The following is a 23,763-nucleotide window of genomic DNA, read 5'->3' on the forward strand; positions in this document are numbered from 1 at the left end:
TGGGTATAATACTTCATCAGAAGAGTTGCTACCAAAAACTTTCTCTCATTCTGCAAGTTGTCTATTCATATTCATTTCTTTTTTTTATGGGTACTTGAGAATTGAATCCAGAAGTGCTTCACCAATGAAACACATTTGCAGCTTTTTTTAGTTTTTTATTTTAAGACAGGGTCTCACGGGCTGGGGATGTGGCTCAAGCGGTAGCACGCTCGCCTGGCATGCGTGCGGCCCGGGTTCGATCCCCAGCACCACATACCAACAAAGATGTTGTGTCCGCCGAGAACTGGAAAATAAATATTAAAAATTCTCTCTCTCTCTCTCTCTCTCTCTCTCTCTCCTCTCTCACTCTCTCTTTAAAAAAAAAAAAAAAAAAAGACAGGGTCTCACTAAGTTGCTTAGGGCCTTGCTAAGTTGCCAGGACTGGTTTTGAACTCACAATCCTCCTGTCTCAGCCTCTCAAGTCTCTGGGATTACAGGCATGTGTCATTGTACCCAGTGTCTCTCTTGGAATTCTTAATTGTTTGCTTTGCTGAACAGAAGCTTTTCAATTTGATGCCATATTATTAATGTTTGATATTTTTTCTTGAGCTTTAGGAATCCCCTTGAGGAAATCATGGCCTGTGCCTATATGTTAGCGGGCTGAACCTATATTTTCTTCTAGGACTTGCAAAAATTCTGGTCTAATTCCTAGGTAATTGATCCATTTTTAGTTGACTTTTCTGCAGGGTGAGAGATAAGGATCTACACTCATTCTTCTATATATCATTAACCAGTTTCACCAGCACCACTTGATAAAAAGTCTGTCTTCTACAACATGTTTTCAGCACCTTTGTCAAGGATCACATGACTATATCTGTGAGTCTGTCTCTGTGTAGAACAGAATAATTCATAAAAACGAATAACACAAGAAACTTTATAATTGAAACATTTACAAATGTGAAGGCTGATACCTCTTAAGCATTCTCTTTTTTTTTTAAAGAGAGAGAGAGAGAGAGAATTTTAGTATTTATTTTTTTTAGTTTTCGGTGGACACAACATCTTTGTTCGTATGTGGTGCCGAGGATCGAACCCAGGCCTCAAGCCAGCCAGGCGAGCGCGCTACTGCTTGAGCCACATCCCCTGCCCCTTAACCATTCTCTTGCAGTGACTCAATCATCCATTAGGGAAGAATGCATGTGACTCTTAATAATATCTATACAATTTTTGAATCTTCATCATTTTTGTGGGCATTATTTGGAGGCCAACATCAAAGGTTATTCGCTAGCCTCAACAATATTGTGTCCACTTTCAGTTGAAGACACTGTACATGTATTAAATGACTGCCATGTGTCATGTCTTAGTGATACACACACACACCTACAAACTATAATAATAGTCCTTGACATCAACAGGCTTACCACTCAGGGAGCTTCCTTTTAACATGGCTTCTCCATCCTTATCTGGTACGAGGTCTATCAGGGTGTCTCTGAGAGAAAAACCCATCTCTATTTTTTTTTTTTTTTTTGCTAAGATTCTATCCCGCAAAACCCTTATGGCGGACATTGTGACAGTCTCTCTTATTCCTGCTCTCTTTCACAAGTCTACCTCTTATGCAGACTTCTCATCTAAATGATATCATCAGTGCAGCCAAGAACTCTCTCCCATCTTTTCACTTTACTTACAGTTATCTATAGTCCCTCAGTAGTTGGCAGCTGTCAACTAGAGGACCTTGCATTCATCATTCACTAATCAAGCAGCCCAGCTCAGAGACGAGATAGACAGCCTAAGCCAACTGTCCATTATAGCTATCTCAGGAAGTCAGGAGCTGCCATCTCAGCTGGAAACCACCCTGGCTGTGCAAGATAGACATTTTCAGGCTTCACAAAGCAGGCTGCTGCTCTGCTTTGTCCAGATGTCTGAACTCATTGGAATAAGGACTGAGAGTATCTGCAGATCTGCCTGGAAAATTTGCAGATATATAATGTATGTTAATTACAGATTCTTGGGAAAAAATAGTATTCTGTAAGACATGACTTTAGCCTCTGTCCATACTCAAGAAATAGGCAGTCTGAGCATGACTAATTCATTCATATTGGGTATGTTAGTGCTTAATGTGGATCATGGCACAATCAAATCAGCTTTGGAAACAGACTTCTGGTCTGCCTTCAGATTTGCCAGTGGAGCTAGATCACATAAGAGGACCTGTGGAGGGGACAACTGAGAGCCAAAATCTGTTCTTTCATTCTATGAATTCTTTTATTCTATAAATTTGTATAGGTAGCTTCCTGTGTGCTAAAGGCTGAAGGGGATGCAAAGATGAAGTTTTCCAGTCTCCTCCATCTCCTCCGCTGCTTACAGTCTAATAAGAAACAAAGTCATGCCCATGGATAATTGTTTGCAAAGAATACCCTCAATAAGTATGCATTATCTCCAATTCCATAAACATTTGTTGAGCATTTTCCATTGTTAAAACATGGTAAATAATGTTATAGGGACATATTATAAAGAAGCATAAAGAGTGTATGTTGGATGATACTGTGGGAGAATAACACCAAAACCGGGCACTATACTCCAATATACAATCTTCATATTATAGTTTTTTCTATTATTTCCATCTTGTCACTTTCTCAACCCCTGATTCTCTGTGGATTCTCCAGTTCCAAGAGACTTGTAATGATAAAAAGTCTGAGATGATATCTGTAAGGATTCCTAAAGATGATGAAACAATTGGATTCATTGCTGCTTTCTGCATCTCAATGGTACAACCTTAGATTTTGAATCAAATGATGTCCACACTAACTTATACCTCTTATAAATACCTATTATAGGGTATACATCTCTCTACCTTTTTTATTCTGCTGCTGCTTCATTTATTGTTTAGCAAGAAGCTGAGAACTGCATTTATGCCTTTATTTTCATCATAGTATGATAGCTCTCACTCACATGTTGAATTAGAAACATGGTGCATTGTATAATGTCTGTCACATGCTGTCAATGAATTTTCTTTTGAACTGAATGGTAGCATATGTTCTGAATATAATTAAGATTTTTCCCACCCCCTTAGAACTCTATAGTGCTTCAGAGAAGAGATGAAGAATAGAGTGTTCAGGGCAAAGATCCAATGACACTGTCTCTAAGTTGCATGACCAGGGACCATGGCCCTTTCTTGAAATCAGACTAGGCAGTTCTGTCCCAGGGAGCTCTAAGTGACAGCTGGCTTTCTTTGAGATGAGTACTCATATCAACTGAAGCTACTTCCTATCCCCTTTAAAATTAATGTAGAATTGAATGAGTCCTTTATCCACTTACCCACTTTATGAAAAGTGAGTCCTATTCCACTTAAATGAAGACTCAAGAAACCACAAGTCATTAGCCTGAAAATACTTTTGATGAAAGACAAATTTTCTATTGAGTTATGTTTAAAACTAGGGGAGTTTTCTTTCACTCCCTTTTTTTACTTAGTTATTTTTCTCTTCTCTGATTGTGCCTTTGTATTGAAAGAAGGAGGCTGCTGTGTTTCATTGTCACAAATGGGTCACGCATTTGTTCCAGCGTGTGACCTCTGGAAAGGAGAAGATTATATTATCAAGGAATAGAAGGTTGGAGGCTGGAAGATTTGTTAAGGGAGAAAAACCTTAAGTGTTCAGAAGAGACAGAAGAGATGAGCTTAGAAGCATAGGAAAAGTCACCCTTTAGGTTGTTATAGTGGAGGAATATTTTATTGCTAAAAAAGATTATACAAAAAGTCATATTCGTTATTAAAATATGAAAATTTTCAGGACAAAGCCCTTTGGTCTCACCTTGTGATTAATTCACTAGCTGACCTCAAACTCTTATCTACTAATCAAGCTATTATATAGGTTCAAGGAAACATGGTGTGCAAAATACTTAGCCCAGTGCCTAGCACAGAATAAGTTTCTTAGTATATCACACAGGACAAATCATCATTATTATTAGTTGCTGTAAAAAAGCAGGCATTAATAAAATTATATAAGTCATCTATATTTTGTGTTCTTTATATGTATATGTTGCTGAACTATAAGGAAATGTTCAGATAAAAGCTTCATTAGGTGATTTGACATCATCATGTCTACTCACAACAAACTTGGCAGCCACGATACCAATAGGTAATGTAATTTTATGGGACCTCCGTGTGAAACATGACTGTGTGTGCATTAAATTTGGTTTTTGTCTGAATTCTATATATTTGATTTGAATTAAGGAGTGGTTTTCGGGGGGTGGTTAAAAAGAGTTATAAAGGAAAAAAATATATCATTTAAGGAGTGCAAATTTGATGTAGAGAAAATTTAAAATGGCAAAGGAAACAAAGCAGAAGGATACTGGCATCACTGGATGCCTAGAGATAGACTCTGAGGTCTGGAAAAGAAAGAAACAAAAAACCTGCCTGAATCAAAGAAGCAGAGGATGAAAGAGGGAGAGAGGTTACTTTAGTGAAGCAGACTTGGAGCTGGGCCTTGGAGCCAAGTTTGAGAAGTTAACATTCTCTACTTCTGATCATTAATAATTCAAGAAGAACTATGGCCCAGCTCAGGAGAAGCAGCAGCTGTGACCTAGGATACATAGGTAATCAAATATTGATTACCCTTTCTACCCTTCAAGTCTGCCTTATTCCTCTGAGTAAGGTTTCTTTGGGCAGAATCTGACATGACATGCTGTTTTTAATAAGAAATGTTTTTTTTTTTTTTTGTTTTGTTTTGTTTTTTTTGAGTAAAGTATCACCATACTTACTACTTACTCAGCCTAACAGAAAATAAAGGTTTGCTCTGATGGTAACGTTTGCTCCTATACCTGGTACTGACCAACTTTTATCATGTGCTTTGGTAATATCCATCTTGAATCACAGCAATACCAATCTGCTGAAAATTTTTTAAAAAGTGTATAAATATAGGAAACTGCCACATTTATAAACCGTAAAAATATTCACAGAAATGGTTAATGAGAAATGAAAACTTTTCAAATCCTGATTATTCAATATTGGACTGGTTAGCAATTTACACTATATCATGAATAGTTTTTCTTTGTAAGAAACGGTGGGTTGGCATTCCTCCAACATCTTAGGGGGGAAAATACCAACTAAGCCTATTTACATACAAATCTAAATCTTAGCACTTGGCCAGGGTTTGTAGTGACCATCTCAGTGAACTACACTAAGGCATAAGGCTACTTTATGCAATTTAAAAAGACCTGCTGTAGGCCACCTTGCTCATGCCTGACACTCTCCTCAACCATGGGCTACCCTAGGGCAGCTTTGCAAATTTTGTCAATTGCGATATGGCAGTAGGCTTTTTTCCTTAGGAAAAAACAATTAGGGTACTGCATGATATTTCTTTTGACACAGACAACAGGTGAAAAAAAACTAAAAAAGACATTATTTTCTGTAGAATTGGTAACATTGCCTTTGTTATAATTAGCGTTATCCAAATAAATAGCAAATTAAACTGCTGCACTTGGCTCTGATCAACAAATATCCATCTACATTATTTATTTATACATTTATATAAGTGTTGGAACATAGTTAGTTCCCTACAATGCAGACAAAAAAAAAAAAATTGGATTAGTTTTCCCGAAGAGTAGGAAAGTATTTGCCTTAAATATCCTGCCAGAGGAAACTGCCAGATGTGTTCCATCTTCTCCTAGCACAGAAGAAAAGGAAACTGGCTTAAGCTGCATAGATATTTCAGCTCTGGAAAGAATTTCCTAGCTGAGAGAATCATAAAATTAGTTTATAAAGGAATTTTTCTCAAGGTAAATAGAACCTTAAAGGCAAGATTAAGGATTTTATTGGCCCACATTTTCAAAACCAGTATTTTGTTTCCTTTAGAAATATAAGAATAATTTTTAGATACGATCAGCATTTTAAAGTATAAGAAAAACTAATGAAGGTGTATAGAATAGGCCGTGTACATTAATTTCTAGTTGTGATTTTTACTCAGAGAAAAATACGTCTGTTTTTTCAGAAAAGTTAAAGGTGGATAAAAAGTGGCTGCAGGCAAGGTTAACAGAGCAGATAGTTTCAAATAAACTTTGGCCAGCCTGTTCCTGTAAGAAAACACCATTACATAGAAACAGTTAATTAGTAAAGCAAACATGATACTGAACATACACAGGGCAGTGGGTTGTTTGAGTAATGAAATCCAAAACCTATTTCTTTCCCTTTCTAAGAACTGGGCTAAAAGAAAACTGGGATCCTAACCAGCTGTGTGACATCAGGTATATTGTATTCCTTCTCTGATCCTCTCTGTTTTCTCCAGTTGTAAAGTCACATATCACACTGGGTACTTAAGTCCTTCCAGCCCTAATATTTTTTGTAGGAATTCCTTTCATTCTTTAAGACATCAGTGTTCTCAAGTTTTAGCATACATAGAAATCACCTGGGAATTTATTAACAATGCAAATTCCAGCCCAGGGTTTCTGGAATTTGTCTAGAAACTTTGATTCCTTAGATAAGGTCCAAAAAAACTTTTTCACACACTCTTTCCACGATGAGATTGCAGGATGGCTAAGGAATATAAGTTGAAGAAAAACTGGAATAAAACCAAACTTCCTGGAGTACAGCAGACATGTCTTAATTAGATTTTGTTTATCACTAACTGGCAAAAAGTATGTACGTAACGAATGTTGACATAATGAACCACGTGTTATTAAGATATTCTTTCAAATTCATTATATTAATTGATATTCTTTATTATCGATTCTCTCAGGGAAAGAAGGGATATTTCTAATAGAAGGAAAATAGGTTTCTAAGTAGATAGAAAATGATATGGAAGTGCTTTTTAACATTCACAAATTAAAAATCCTATCTTCTCAACATAGCTCCCCTGCAATCCTCAGTGTAAGAGGAAAAAAAAATGAAATGAATTCTGCACTTGTACTTTTTTTTTTTGATAAGTGGCATAATAACGGAATGCTCTTTTTATTCTGCAAAAAAGACCAACTCTTTACATTAAAGTGCCAGAAAATCAAACTGTCACTTCAACCCACAGCAGCTGTCTCTTGCACCACCTCTGCCAAATGTCAGCCTTCTTCTCTGGGGTTTGATTCTGCTATTGGATCTGGGGGAGTATGCCTCGCTGCACAGCTTGTAACATCAGTCTCTGTGCCTTCAAGTCTCAGATTCCTTCTCATTTCACCTCATGTATATTAATACAGAGATTAGTTTCACTTTTTTCTTGAATAGATAATCACTTGGCAGCCAACATCCAACTGTGGCATTACAGGTCAAATCAGCTGAAAAGGACAGTGACTTCAAGCTGGAAAATATAATGCTTAGTGAAAACTGCACCCGGGACAGGACCTCAGACTTGTCACCCGGACATGAGATTTATTTTCAATTACAAATCTGAACTTAATGTGAGGGCACCCTGGGGGAGATTCAGATCACTGCTTCTTCTAAATTGACCTTCTACTTGTTTCAATATTTCCTTCGCTATTGAATAGCATTCCATGACCCTCTGAGCTGAAGATCCATAATAGCTACAGTAGGAATTGCAGGGCTAGGAAAACTTCTGAAAAATTTCTCTAACTGAAGGCCAATTCACATGAATAATTTTCTCCTTGTGAGCCTTCACTGGTTAACACAGCAATAGATTCTGTGCTTCAGCCAAGGCTTCCAATGGGTTGCAGGAGCCAATATCACCGTGTTACTTAAACTTGAGTAGAATCCAAAATTTATCCAAGTTTTCAATATTAGGTAGATTAATTGTTTAGAGTTAATTCAGAGCTGTCATCTATCCCTTCAGCACTAGTAAACGAGAGTCCCTGAGGCTATTTGCTGGTGCTATTAACATTGGCCTCTAGAATTAGTGGTTTGCCTCAGGATATTTTGGGTCCCACTTCCGTATGTCTGCTAAGCAGCTGCCCTAAATGCATAACAAATGGCCCAAATAGAGGGTTCATAAGCTTGTCTTTTAAGAAATACTAACTGAAATTTCTTAGGAAATGTTATTTTAAAAATTCATTTGTCATTTAAATTTTGGAGAAGTGAAAGCTTGAATTGGCATTTAAGTTTTATCACACCTGATTATGGGAAGTCGTTTTAATATAATTTTGTTTGCATTTTAACTTTTACTATTCTAATATGACAATCTCTCTCTTTCTAGATGAGTTTTCATATTATTTATAGCAGAATCTCTCACAATGTTCTTGGTTTTCACCTTTGCAACTAACTATATGGTAACTGTAATCATGGACAGTTGTATTAGATGAAAATAAACATCTCACCTTTGTTAAGTTTATCTTGTAGATACTTAGTTTTACCTTAGCAATTATGTCTATATAAAACCAGGAATCATGTTATATTTTTCTGATATTTGTAAATACAAGATAGTCGAAGTATATACATATTTAGGCTGTGCATAAAATGAAGTTATTAATTAATTGTCTCTTGTTATATATGTTTTTAATTTTTTTATGGAATCCAGAGTGCTTCAAAATGGTCACCTTTAACTCCACAAGCGTACTTACTGTACTTAAGTGTACTTACTGTACACTTACTATATGTGTATCACTGTGCTAATCTGGGGTTAGGGTTAAAAAAAAGTTGCAATTCAGTCCCTACACAAAAGACTCTCCTGTCTAAAGTAGATGTTTAAAAGGTGGAATAACTGCACTTCAAGTCCTCCTAACAATGACACTTAAAATGAACCTTAGGAACTGAGTAGAAGTTGAACCTTTAGTCAGCCAAGAAATTAGAGGACTCTGCAGAGAAGACTGCAAAAGAGAGCGAGGAAGTGGTGGAATCCAATAGGCTACTTTTCCTTGCAATGACTTTTATGGGGCTCTCTGTGGTCAAGCAGGGGACAGTTTAAGAATCAAAATGTAGAATGACAATAAAAATTATAAATTCTAGAGTAAAATACAAATGTATGAGTCCATAGTCATACAAATGAATGAATGAGTGGGTGAACACAAATTGGGGAAAGGAGAAATATCTGTTTCAGATAATAACCATCAATAGACATTAAAATAGGTGTGTGAAAGTGATGGAAATCAGGATGTTCACATAAACTCCGTATATCTGTCTACTTTATACTTACTTATCCCCTGCAAAGGGAAAAAAATTATAATTTTATAGTGGAGAAACCTGGCAAATTACCACTCTAACCAAATGGTCAATGGAGACAACAACATTATGTTCCTCATGTCCTGATTGATTGAGATAACACAACATTATTTCTCTGGCCATTTACCAAGAATTTTATAAATTTGAATATAATCATGAAGAAATATCAAACACTAATTAAGGGACAGCCTATGCAATAGCTAACCTGTATTTCTTAAGAAAGTGTCAAAATCAAGAAATGAATACAGACCAACCAATGTAAAAGTTAATGAATATAAATAGAAAACTAAATTTAATATGTGATTTTAGATTTGATGTAAGAGAGAAAGAGAAGGAAAGAAAGTAAGGAGGGAAGGATAGAAGAAATGAAAAAAACAAAGGAAAAAAGAAAGTAAGATAATAAAATATTATTAGTGGGAGATCCAGTTGAAGTATATATATGGTAGTTCTTTGTACTATTTTTGAAATATTTCTGTCATATTGAAAGTACTCAAAAATAAAAAGCTTTAAAGTCACAAAGTCAGATTAGCTTTTAATAGAGAAAGATGGAATAAAGGTAGCATTTTATGAATACCAGATTTTACATGTTAAACCTTAGGGTAACTTTTATCATATCAAAAATTCCTCAGATGTTACAAATAAATACATAAAATCATCTGATATTGTCACTAGTCATTACTCAGAACTTAACTCCTATGCTTCCTTTTTTACTTTTTGTGTCTTTTTCAAGCGCCAGCTAGTGTGAGCACCCTTCCTATCCACTTAGGCCCCAGCTAAGTGCAATTGACTATCGCTGCTCATTTTAGCCCATTTTATAATGGTCAGATTGCTCAAATTCCCTCTCCCTCTCTCTCTCTCTCTCTCTCTCTCTCTCTCTCTCTCTCTCTCTCTCTCTCTCTTACTCTTTTTTTCTCTTACAACCCAAAAAATGTGTTATGAACAAGTGTTAGTAATTTTGTTAGCTATTTTTAACATAATGATTTATCAGCAAATGAAGACATGATGAAGCTTTATACTTCACCATCATCAGAGTATCTTGGCTTGCAAAATTGTTATCTTTGCAATACATGCCAATTCATCCTTTGATTTGAATTCTAAGGAGCTACCCACAGTGAATACAAATATGTTTCCTACTCTAAATAGGATAGCTTAAATTTGTTTACATTATAACCAATACCTTTACTACCTAAGGAGCAACCTGTGTGTTTTGAAATGCCTTCCTTGCTATTCCCTGCACAACAATTTTAAAACCTCCATGATAAATTTAACTCTGTTGTCTAGGTTACAAGTGTTTAACTTTGTAAACCTTTAAAATTGTATTTTCTTTTTCTTCTTTTGAATTTTATATTTATTATCAATAAGAATAGTTTATTTTATTTAAAAGAAATAAGGGGTCATGAGTAAAATATTAGTTGATTAGAGCCAAAGTATTCCTTTCATATATATATTAAACTCTCTTGATGCAATAATCATCATCTCTTTTAATAATGATGATTCTGTAGGGCAGGTACTATTATTAATATTTTCATTAGGAAATCAAGGCTCAGAAGGACTGACCAACTTGCTCTTACCCGCTCAAGTTGTCCTAAACCATTCTTTTCACAATTCTGACTAGTGGGGAAATTTAAAATGTCTGTCACCCTCTATGTACTTAGGCCAAAATTCTGAGGTAGCCAACAGGTCCCTGTATCTGTCCTCTTCTTAGACAGTCCCCACCAAAGTCTGTGCTGTTTTTCTCCCTTTAGGACAGTTACCACCCATTTTTTGTCTTAGAGTTTTTTCCCCTCCTTAGTTTTTTCCCCTCCTAGCTACAGAGACAGATGTTTCCTAAATTCCTACTTTACTGTTGCCAACAAAGAAAGACATAGAGTCGTCTTTCATTTGTAGTGTGTAAACATTTATCTCCATGTGGTGACAGAGAATTATATTAATGGCTTCCTTCATTCAGCAAATACACATATAATGGCCATTTGGGGGCAAGTTTAATGAGTAAAGTTATTAATCCAGAAAAAAATAGAGAATATAAAAAAAATTATAAATGCACATTACAACCACACACACATATTACAATGAGAACAAAAAGTAAACATTAGACAGAGATTTACAAAATTCACATCAGCTTATTGTTTCTGAAGCCACAAAGCATAGTCTTTAGGTACCTAATTCCTAAAGACCATTCTTCCATGGCAGCCATTGTGTCCCTCAATGACATGCTTTGAAGTAAATTCTGCATTTAAATCCCTGAACACATCCTTACATAATCAAACAGTCCGAAATAAACAATTTATTTTTACTTGATAGCCCTTTTAGAATATAAATTTTCCTTTCACTTCTTTGCCAGCCAAATAGTTCAAAATACACAGGAATTTCACCAGATTTTGTACTGGGGTTGTTATTCAGGTTTAAATAGACAGGAAGAGTATTATAGTCTATCTCAGTAAATATTGGATGAGCTTCTGTTGGCATATAGACCAAGAGTATGAACACTGACAACCTTAAATTGTGGTTGAGAATAGGGGCAATAGTGGTGTGAACTGGAGTTATGGGTTATTTTTGCCCCCAGTATCTTGTGCCATTTTTGAAAGGAAAATAAGGTACATGATTAAGAGCTAAGTAAATCATGATTTTTTTTCTCTATGTCACCATCTATATTCAAAAGAAATCTGGTTGAAATCAATTTTCAATCCTTTTGGATGAAGGAGTCACAAAATGTTGATTGAGATAGATCAATCTGACCTGCTTATCTTGAAAAGGGTGACACTTGTGAATTTGTGAACTGAAAATAACAACAAAAATCTACAGGTGTTTTCTGTCCTTACATCTGTTAGCAGTTCCTCTCTTTTTTCCCCAGCATATGCCTCCATGTCCAGCTGTCAGTAATCAGAAGCCTTGGCCAGTAACTCAGTTTGTTCTTCCCAAAGATGAGTCATTAGAGAGCAAATTATCTCTCACAAAAAAATAATGAAGAAATAAAGTCAACAAAATACTGAATTTTGGAAATACCTCATGTTATAAGATAATGCTATCAGTCCTATTTCCAAACGAGTTTCTTTCCCCAACAGATTCATACAAAAGGAAATTATTTTAATTTTGTCTTTCATTGCTTTCTAAGAAAAATTTAGATACTAGCTTTCAAGGGAACACAATAAGCAGGAAGCAAGTTGTAGATGATGGCTAATTAAGTAGTACCATGGGTGTTTTTGTTTTCTAAAAGGACCCGACTTTTCCCATTGGGGGAATGTGATTTTTATAGCTACAAATTAAATTTATCATCATAACCCTTTTAAATATAGACTAATTCACTAAGTACTAAGTTCATTATTATTAATTATTTTTACATTGTTTTACAAAAGGTCTCTAATACTTTTCAATCTTACGCCATTTAACTATACCCATTAATACTAAATTACCCTTCCATTTCCTTTGTCATCAATCATCACCCTTGTACTTTTTGTTGCTATGATTTTGACCACTTTAGATATTGTATATCAGTGGAATTAAACAATATCCACCCTTTGATGACAAGCTTATTTCACTTAGCATAATATCTCTGAGTTTTATCCACATTGTACCATGTGACAAGATTTCCTTAAGGCTGCATGATATCCTATCATATGCACATTTTCTTTTTTTTTTTTAAGAGAGAGAGAGAGAGAGAGAGAGAGAGAGCGCAAGCGGTAGAGAGAGAGAGAATTTTTAATATTTATTTTTTAGTTTATGGCGAACACAACAACATCATTGTTTGTATGTGATGCCATGGATGGAACCCTGGCCGCACGCATGCCAGGTGAGCGTGCTACCGCTTGAGCCACATCCCCAGCCCCATATGCACATTTTCATTATCTGCATTTTCTTTATCAGTTTATATCTGTGGACATTGGGTCATTTCTACCTCTTGGTTGTTGTGAATAGCACAGTGACCATCATGGGTTTGCGACATGATCCTGCTTTGAGTTCTTCTGAATATATATCCTGAGGCCATTGCTAGAGCATATGGTAATTCCATTTTTAAATTTTTTGAGGAAAGTCTTTTCTATAATAGATATGCTGTTTTACATTTCTACCAACATAAGATTCCAAATGTTCTGCATCCTCGCCAAAAGCTTATTGTCTTGTGCTCATTTGGTTATGACCATCTTGATGAGTGTGTGGTGCTATCTCACAGTGGTTTTGATGTACTTTTTTAAATATTAGTGATGTTGAACATCTTTTCATGTACTTATTGACTATTTCAATATCTTCTTTGGAGAAATCTTTACTGCAGATACATGTATGAAGGCATGAATGATGTGATTCCACTTTGTGTACAACCAGAGAAATGAAAAATTGTGCTCCATTTGTGTACTGTGAATTGAAATCCATCCTGCTGTCATGTATAACAAATTAGAAGACATAAATTAACTAAAAAAAAGTCTATTTAACTTTTAGTATGTTTTAAAATTAGTTCTTAGAATCTTCTCTTTTATTTATTTAGTTATAAAAGTTCCTTATATATTCTGGATATTAATACCTTATCAGTTATGTGACTTAACAGTTTTTCCCCTTCATTCCATGGATTGATTTTTTAGTCTTTTGATTCTTTCCTTTGATATGCAGAAGTTTTTAAGTTTGGTGGAGTCCAATCTGCTTATTTTTTATTTTGTTGCCTGAGCATTGGTATAAACCCCCCCAAAATCATCACCAAATTCAATAACCTGAAGTCGTCTCTGAATTATTCTAAAAGTTTAGTCATTTCAGGTCTCACATTTAGGCCTTTAATCCATTTTGGGTTGTTTTTAAATATATAATGGAAAGTAAGGGTCCAAACTCATTCTTTTACATGTGTATATCCATTTTTTTCCTCAAATCATATGTCAGTGAGATTACTTTTCCCCATGGTGGAGTCTTGGCACTATTGTTGGCACCATTTAGCCATATATGCCCAGGTTGGTGAATTTTAAAACACCATGTTTTGAACAATATTGCCTCAAAGAGAAATAAATTTAAATTATTTAATCATGACTTCTCATGAAGATTTTCATAGAGCTGCATCCCTCTACTAGAATAGAATATTTTTTCAAAAGTGAGTGTGGTGAGAATAAAAGATAGACTTGTTTGTTGGCATGCTTGAGGTCAAATGACTAATTAGAAAGATTTCATGGGTTTTGAAAGGAAAGACAGGGGTATGTGGTTTAAAACAAGAAATAGACAAGAGTGCAGGGGCACTGATTAGACATGGCAACTGAGCAGATAGCGAGAGTTAGAACATGGGATTTCTGGTTGGATTTTTAATTGGAATCACTTAGAATTTAATTCTACAGTTTAAAATCCAGTTATGTTTACAAGGGAAAATCTATACTTAGTTCTTTTTTCAATTCATATACCCAGGCCCCTGGAAGTATGCCTCACTGTCATTCAAAGAGTCATATCTGCAAGGCTGATTCCTTAATGGTCTCTATTTGAAGGTCTTATCATTTTGATTCAGAGTCAATCACATCATCTATAACCAGGCAACAGCATGAATAAACACTAACAATTTCCTTCTACTTCTTTATAGTCTGATACACAATACAGATTCTAAGGTTATTATATAATATTTAATATTTCCAGAAATGAACCATTATGCAATAGATATTTGAAGATGGTCCCCACCCCACACCCCAAAAAAGCAAAACACACATATACAGTATAGAATCACTGACATCTTAAATCTCTGACATTCTATATGTTGTCTAAAATGTAAGCAGTGGTCTGGGGTGGTGGCTCAGTGGTAAAGCGCTTGCCTAGCATGTGTGAGATATTGGGTTTGATTCTCAGCACCACATATAAAAATAAATAAAATAAAGGTCCATTGACAACTAAAAGAATATTTTTTAAAAAAATTTTTGAAATGTAAGTGGTCTGTTTTTCCTGGTCCAAGGTTCCTCCTGAGGTACTTTTTGTCATTGTTTTTTTAGTAAGACTCACCCAATTTTTCTGTTTTAACATTTGGAATAGATTGTACTTTGTTGTGTTGTTAGAAACCTAAGTACTGATTGGGTCAATGAATAAGCGTCAAGGCTACTGCCTGACAACCAAACTTAGCTTCTCCCCTATTCCTTAGGACCTGCTTACCAGAGACTCATGTGAGTTCAGTATATATCAGTAGGCCAAGCCAATATCTCTGTCACAGTAATTTTCTGCTTTTATTTATTTTTCCCTTGCCCAATTTATTTTAGGCCTGATCTGAGTTTTTCATTCCAAAGACCTGTGGAGCTATGCTCAATTTTCTGGTTTCTCCTTAACTATGGAAAAGCAATCATAGTTGCCAGATCAGGTAAACTATGATTTAAAACTCAGCTTTCTCAGTAGATTTACTCAGATCAGTGGAATTAGTTGTTCCATGTAGGAACAACAATTGGAAGTGTTTTTCAATAGAACTAATTTTTAGGCAGGAAGTATGATATTAAATAAATTTTATTTGAACAAATAGTTGAATAATGACTGTAGTGGATTCATGAAATAGTGAAGTAGTTCTCAGTATAATGGCAATAATGAATTTTGGGGTTAGCCATCAATTTTAAAGTACTAATGTTTTAAAATATTTTGTAGTCGAGAGTCAAGTAAACTAAATAGTTGATTTTCCCTGGAACATTCTGCTGCTTCTTCCTGAAAAAGGAAAAGCTAATTTTTTTTGTAGTCACTATTATTCTGTCTTATGAAAATAATAATATGCCATATTATTATGAATGTGTAACAAAATTAATCACACAGTCTAGAAGCTTACAAATGAAGGCCGGATAAAGTTTGTGACTTTCTGTTATGACTAGTTTAAATGACATTAAGGAAAAATCTTTCTTCTCCAAATGATCATGAAGGTAAATGGCACTTTCAGGTTTTACAAAATTGGGTTCCTCATGGTTGGACTGTAGTTGAATAATTCAGTATAAATTTCCAAATAGAGTGATCTGAAATTATTCTGCTGTTAAGAATGTAGCAACTAAGTCAATTAAAAATTGGATGAATACTTCACTGGATAGCAAGATATAAATAATGTACATCTCTTGGGTAATTAGCAAACTGTGTCTCCTTTGAGGCAGTAACTTATTTAACTTTCCTCATATCATGGGCCTAGCTGAGCCATAGGATGTTATTTGAATGCAGCATAAAAATTAAGGAATTCATGGAAGCATGTATGGCTCTTCCAGGTCTGATTGGTTGACTGGACTTAATAATGACAGTAACTATTATTTCTCCATAATATAAAACCTAAAGTTGTTCTCTATATTTATAATGATCATTTGGCTTCATATAGACTAGATAGATGATAGATGAATGAATAGGTAGAAGGATACTTCTTCATACCTATGAAATAGAATTAAGAGTGAGGGTAATTCAGTATTGAAGATCAAAAATGGAGCTTTAGGAGTAATCCTGGACATTTCTAAGACATAACTAAGACATAACTTTTACCGGAGGACTTCATCAACTTCCATACGTTAATTTAATAGTATAATTTGGGAATCAAATCGGTGTGTTTAAAAATTTTCTTGGAAGATGTTACAACATTCTTTTAATTATGTATAAAGCAGTTTTTCTTCAGAGACTTGATATATTTTAAAACTATTGTTATGTAAATATAAAATTAGTTGGCCAATCCACCTGAGTGGTGAAAATGGTACAAACAAAAGTAAAATTATAGTGGGGGGGGGGGGCATACAGTTACTTAATAGTTAAGGTAGAATTTACTGTGCTTCTCTACATGCTATACATTGAATAATGGTTATCTTAGTAGTAAGTTTTTTTGTGTGTGGATGTAAAGACTCATTTGAAAATAAATAATGTTATTCAATATTATTTCAAGAGGAATTAAATTCAAATTCTCATTTTATGCTTGTGTGGCTTAAGCTATACTCAGGAATCAAATTTTAACTGAATGTTGTGATACAGAATTTATAGGTAATAAACTACCTAGAGTACTGTCTTGTTCTCTTCTCTCTCTCTCTCTCTCTCTCTCTCTCTCTCTCTCTCTCTCTATATATATATATATATATATATATATATATATCCATCCTTTATTCTTTCAGAGTCCTTTTAACTAATTATTAGTAATCTTTCTATAATATTGTTTTCCAGGTTTATGCCATCAGTCTATCTTTATAGATTAAAACATTCATAACTGAATTCTTTAGGAATGAAATGATTCTGTCTTATACCAAAGTTCATGTAATAGCTAGGAAAGATAAAGGAATCCCCTGCTATGCTTTACTTCTGAATTTCATTATGCCATAATTGAGTATTTGACAATGCTTCAATGTAAGAAGAAACCATGAAAATTTCCTTAAATTATTATGCAAATTAAATTACAGGTAATGGGCATGAGCAGGAAGAAATGTTTATTCAAAATATATTTGGAAAATGTTATCCTCAAACTTAACAATAATTAATATTTCCTGGACCACATACACATATGTGCACATATGCTCATAGAGTGAACTAGAGATAGAATTTATGTTTTTTACATTTTTTTTTTATCTTGTAGGAAAAGGACTAACCACTTTCAATTCTTTTCCCTTATTAAAGTTACTTGGGAGGACTGATCTTTTTTCCCCCCTAGAATAATCCTAAAGAATTTCTCATCCACACATTCATTTTGGTTATGAATTTACTTATTCAACTTATAGGTACTAATGTCATAGTCTGACTTTCAGAAATACAGTTGATTGCATCACTTATTTTATAAAATGAAGTATATTTTAAATTGAAAACCATTAGTTTTTATTTAAACATTGAATCAATGTGTAGTTTCTACTGTATTTACAATATCAGATAGAAGTAATTTTAAATTAGTTCTATGAACTTGTTGAGATTTTAAATTATATTCCTGAGTATTATTAATCAGTTTACATGTAATATGACCCTATATATTTTCTATATGATATGAATAATCCATAAAATGTAATATTTTATGAACCACATTCTACTTTTCTGATTTATTAAAATTGCAGTATTATGATAGAGAACAAATGTATGTTTTACAAGTTGTAATACATTACCAAAAACTCATTTTGCAGAAAAAAAATGAATATGGCTAAAGTGGTACTAAAGTAATATCTTTGACTCCTCCCTCCACAATCTCCCAAATCACTCAGCTCTTTTTTATTTTTTTTATTTATTTTTTTTATTGTTGGTCGTTCCTCACTCAGCTCTTAACTGCCACAATTTTTTGTATTCATTTTCTTTCTCAATCTCTATCGCCCTTGTCAGTTCAGATCTGTTTAATCTTTCCCCAATCTTTATTCTTCGTATTCTTCAACCTGTGTTCCTCCTCATTATCATATTAGCTTTAAACTAGAGCTTTGAACAACCCAGAAATGATCTGAATCTGAACTTTTCAAAAACTTTAGTTATTTATACTGTTAACTAATTGAGCAACAATCCTCAGTTTGGTGTTTAAGGTATTCCAAAATATGGTCTCAAATTATCTCTAGCACAATGATTCTTTCTTAATCATGGGCCAAAATTGATTTTAAAAATGTTCAAATGGGGGGCTGGGGATGTGGCTCAAGCGGTAGCGCGCTCGCCTAGCATGCGTGCGGCCCGGGTTCGATCCTCAGCAGCACCACATACCAACAAAGATGTTGTGTCCGCCAAGAACTAAGAAAAAATAAATAAATGTTAAAATTCTCTCTCTCTCTCTGTCCCCCTCTCTCTCACTCTCTCTTTAAAAAAAAAAAAAAAAAAAATGTTCAAATGGATGCATGCAAAGAATTGTATATAATTTAACAGAATTTCTAAAACTTCTCCCACAAGGCTTGGAAAATGTCTTTTCTCTACAGCCATACTTACTTTCTGCTATACATATTTTAAATTCTGTCCCGGAGAAACCATAAGAAACTTGAGGACTGATATGGTGTTTCATGCAGTTAATTTTCGCGTATTCTCATAGTACTTCCCAAATGTCTCCATCAGACAACTTGACCTTTGGAATTTTTCCATTGTGTTCTTCTGGAAATGCTTTTATTTCCTCTATCTAACCTGTTGACCTGTTACCTGGATAACTTGGGAAGCCTTTGAGGAAGATAAACATCATGTTTCAGGTTTTCATCACTACTATTCTTCCTAAGATAAATCATTTTTTTCTGGTGGGAAATAATTTTTACTAAAAACCTTGGTTTATGCTCACATTGATTAATGAAGGCTCCATTTGCATTTAAATGTGATGTCTGTTGAGTTAATGTCAACTAAACAAGTGTTCTAAGGTGTTTTTCCATTTCTATTTTCCAGGTTTCTTGAGTACAGGAGATCAGGCCGCAAAAGGAAACTATGGACTTCTTGATCTCATACAGGCTTTAAGATGGACTAGTGAGAACATTGGATTCTTTGGTGGTGACCCCTTGAGAATCACTGTTTTTGGATCAGGCGCTGGGGGTTCATGTGTCAATCTGCTGACTTTATCCCATTATTCTGAAGGTAACCGTTGGAGCAATTCAACCAAAGGTATTATGCAGGTTGCAAATTTTGACAATTTTGGTGTCTGCATGCCACCACCATCAGTAATATGTGATACTTTGTATATACTTCTCTGTTCAAACTGAATGTGAGGTTGAATTCAATAACTGTTTAAAACTATGTTTCTTCAGCTTTCTATGCATGTTTAAATTTTTGTCAAACTCTTCTTTGTCTCTTGTGGAGCTTGGTAAGGATGCCCTTTCAAGCACACTTCAGATTAGCTAGTATTGTAGTTATTTTCTTTTCTTCAAAGGATGATTTGGGGGAAAATCAGGCAAAGACATTAGCAGTTTTGTCCTCTTTGTTTATTCAGTAATCAAAATCAAATAAGATTTTTTTTTTATTTAGCACAGGGATTGTATATAATATATTTTCAAGAAAATAGACATTTTAAGCCCTTTAGTAGTTTGAAACTAATGGAGCAGTCATAAACTAGTTTGTCTGGAATCATAAGATTTCACTTGTTGTCTGAGAAAAGAATGGATATTTGATTATTTTGCATGCATGATCCAAAATTGTCAAAGCATCAAGGTCACTAGTTGAGTTTTTGGTTAAAAAATAATATATTTGATTTTGTGACTTTTTCTATTTTCAACTCCAAAAGTGTTTTTCCCCTAAAGCTTGGCAAAGCATCATGGAGCACTAAAGCTGCTTAAAACTATGAAATATTTTGTTTACATTTTAGCTTTGACATCTTTTTTCCAAAGTGCCTGTTCAAGGCTCTTCATGTTTTTCTTTATGGGCTCCATTTTACCATGTGATAAGGAACCCATTCTACCTACATAATTAATTTAAAACTTGAAAGACCAATAAAGAACAGAAAAGATTTGTTGAAGAAGTCTGGAAAGTAAATATTTTTCTCCATTATTTATGTATAATAGGAAAAAAGAGAATATGCATCAACACAGCCTATTTTTTATTTTATGTTTCTTAATTCTCATTTTATATATATGGAAAACCTAAGTATATATTATCAAGCAAAATTTATGAAGCATCTTATTTTGTGAAACTTTTGTGGTTGAGCATCATGCATAGAATATTTGTTTTAGTTATCAAAGATACGTTAAGGTGGAATTCTAAAAGAAAAACCAATCAATGAGTGTATAGAGAGAATTTTTCTTTATTTAATTTATTAATATATTTTATATTGCATCACATTTATATTAGTAAGATTCTGATTTGAGATGACAAAATTATATAGCTGAGAATACTTTAAAATGCATAGAGATTTTGTTTGAAATGAAATGGCTTATTTTGAAATAACAGATTTTGGATTTTTAATTAAAAAGATTAGATTGTTCTAGAGATAGCACCTTATTTGTGCCAATATTTAGGCATGTTATCATACATTACTGATTTCACTGGAATAGACTTCTTGGCCTCATTTTAACAAAAATGGGTACCAAAGCTAGTTTTAGCTTATCAAACTAGCATTGCATTAAAAAAAAATAAGTTAGTTTATCAATCAACATCGCTATTCAACAATTGGCAGTGAGAAGAAGACTGGCAAATAGTTCTGCAAATAGTAGAAAATATAACCTTCCATCACACCATTCAAGGGAAGCTCTGGCCAGAGACAGAGGTAGGTTTGTTCTTAAACCCATCTCCAGGATGTGCTGCCAGACTTGACCAAGACAGGCTCAAAACTCTTGAAATAATCCAAAGGATTCTGCCTCCGATGTAATCATTGGCTTCAAAGTCTGTAAACTCCATAAAGGGCTGCAGCAGTGTGCAGGCTGTGACCCCAAGAGTGAGCTACATCTCCAGTACATTCAACAAGCACTGTCAATAGTGATAATATAAATGGTCTTTCCCAAGACCATCTAACTGGGGTATTTCAGGCAATATTTAATATGATGTGCATTTTTCACTAAATCTTTTGGGGGCATAATTAGTTAACATCACTGAGTCCTGGAAATTCAAAGAATATCATCAAAGTCACTAGGTTTATTTTAATTGTAAAATTTTTAATTCATAAAGTATTTCTTCAAGCAAATTTTGACAGCGGCCTACATGTCTTTAAAATTTTTGGTATTTGTATTGTTTATTCTAGTACACCTTGTTTTATCAAAGTAAAAATATGTTTCCAAAGAGTCAGAAAGTAAAATTGTTTAACTTTTAAAAATGTTTAGAACTATCTAGGAACAAACTATAGATTTTTTTTTTAATATATATGCATGTTTGGAAAACACTTTACTTCTAATTTAGAACTACTTTAGCAGTTGTAAAAGAAGTTATATTACTATAAAAGGAGTTATTTTCTCATTAACATGTATGAATAATTAAGCATATTGTTAAATAACTGAACTACATCTGGAATTGATAATAAATGTAAAAATTTAAAAGAAAATAGACAAATTATAGTTTAAAACAAGAATGTCATTATAAAGTACCCTATTAAGTAGATTAGGGTAAATGCATCTGTAAATTTGAATGACATGCAGCTCTTATCAAGCTACCTATGGGGCCATAATTTACAATTCTTAAACATAATTAAGTAAAAAGCAGTGGACCATGTATGTTTCACATTTTCTGATAGAATAATGCAAGTTACATTCAACAGTGGAAGATGTTTACTCACCCACCCCAACTGGATCTTTCTGCTCATAATTTTTTCTTTAACTTAGTGAAGACACTTCAATTGTTATGTCTTCTCTGAAAGAAAATATTCAGCTTACTATGTCTGACATGAAGATCTGGAATGAGTATGTCTAAAGTGATACTTTGTTTTGTGTGACTTTAAGGCCATCCCCAGGGTATTAACAAATTCCCAACCCCAGTAGTTTTATGAGACTACAAGTCTTTTTCAAAATAAAGCTAGTGTGATCAACACACAGAGTTATTTTGAGAGAAGACAGATAAAATCAATTTGGAAAAAAATATCCCAAATAAACAATACAGTCTGATGGTGAGTCAAAAGAGAGAGGATTGGCCCCCTCTGGTTGGTGTTGACTGTGTTTACATGCTCCTAGAAGATAATATTGGGGGCTTTTTTCCTGTAGTATTTCCAACTTCTCCTCTTCTCTTTGCTTACTGCCTCTATGAGACTGCAAAACTTTAGAACTATTAATCCCTATAACAGGTGTCACTTAAAGCCCAAGACTTAGTTACTTCTCTGATTCATTATACCCTGGGGATGACTTTATGTACTTTCTCTATTAGGCCAAATGTCTCTCTCTGTTTCTTGATATGTATCTGGGTTTTTATATACGTGTCTCAGAGGTCAGATGTTATTATTATTATTATTTTTTTTTTTTTTTTTGCCACGATGTTCTTCAAAGGTTACCTGAAACTCTTTGTTGATTTTCCCATAGGACTTTTTCAACGAGCAATAGCTCAAAGTGGAACAGCCCTTTCCAGCTGGGCTGTTAGTTTCCAACCTGCAAAATATGCTAGGATGTTGGCCACAAAAGTTGGTTGCAATGTTTCAGATACAGTAGAGTTAGTGGAATGCCTCCAGAAGAAGCCTTACAAAGAACTTGTTGATCAAGATATTCAGCCTGCCAGATACCACATAGCCTTTGGACCTGTGATCGATGGTGATGTCATACCAGACGACCCCCAGATATTGATGGAGCAAGGAGAGTTTCTCAACTATGACATAATGTTAGGAGTTAACCAAGGGGAAGGGTTAAAATTTGTTGAAAATATAGTAGATAGTGATGATGGTATATCAGCTAGTGACTTTGACTTTGCTGTTTCCAATTTTGTTGATAATTTATACGGCTATCCTGAAGGCAAAGATGTTTTGAGAGAAACCATTAAATTCATGTACACTGACTGGGCTGATCGGCATAACCCTGAAACCAGAAGGAAGACACTGTTGGCATTATTTACTGACCATCAGTGGGTGGCACCAGCTGTAGCCACAGCAGATCTTCACTCAAACTTTGGTTCACCCACATACTTCTACGCCTTTTACCATCATTGCCAAACAGATCAGGTTCCAGCTTGGGCTGATGCAGCCCATGGAGATGAGGTTCCCTATGTATTGGGAATCCCCATGATTGGTCCCACAGAGTTATTTCCTTGCAATTTCTCCAAAAATGATGTGATGCTGAGTGCTGTCGTAATGACATACTGGACAAACTTTGCTAAAACTGGGTACGTACTTAAGGAGTGATGATTACTAGAATTTTAGTAGAATAAATCCCTTTAAATATTTTTAAAAACAATACATATTTTGTGCCCAAATAATTTAACAAATTGATAGCAGCAATATAGCAATTTCT

The 23,763-nt window shown here is 34.3% G+C and overlaps 1 protein-coding gene across 11 annotated transcripts in view; it reads left to right on the forward strand.

The window, feature by feature from the left end:
• Window positions 1-23,763, forward strand: part of Nlgn1 (neuroligin 1) — an 883,817-nt gene that overhangs the window by 852,875 nt on the left and 7,179 nt on the right. For 8 of the 11 annotated variants that reach the window (XM_078043661.1, XM_078043658.1, XM_078043659.1 and 5 more), the window contains 2 exons: window positions 19,307-19,519; window positions 22,846-23,635. In XM_078043661.1, coding sequence (XP_077899787.1) covers window positions 19,307-19,519; window positions 22,846-23,635 — 1,003 coding nt within the window. The remainder of the gene's footprint in view (window positions 1-19,306; window positions 19,520-22,845; window positions 23,636-23,763) is intronic. The other 3 variants (XM_078043662.1, XM_078043666.1, XM_078043668.1) reach the window with 1 other exon arrangement.

This window comes from Ictidomys tridecemlineatus, chromosome 3 (assembly GCF_052094955.1).
Source record: "Ictidomys tridecemlineatus isolate mIctTri1 chromosome 3, mIctTri1.hap1, whole genome shotgun sequence".
Lineage (NCBI taxonomy): Eukaryota > Metazoa > Chordata > Mammalia > Rodentia > Sciuridae > Ictidomys > Ictidomys tridecemlineatus.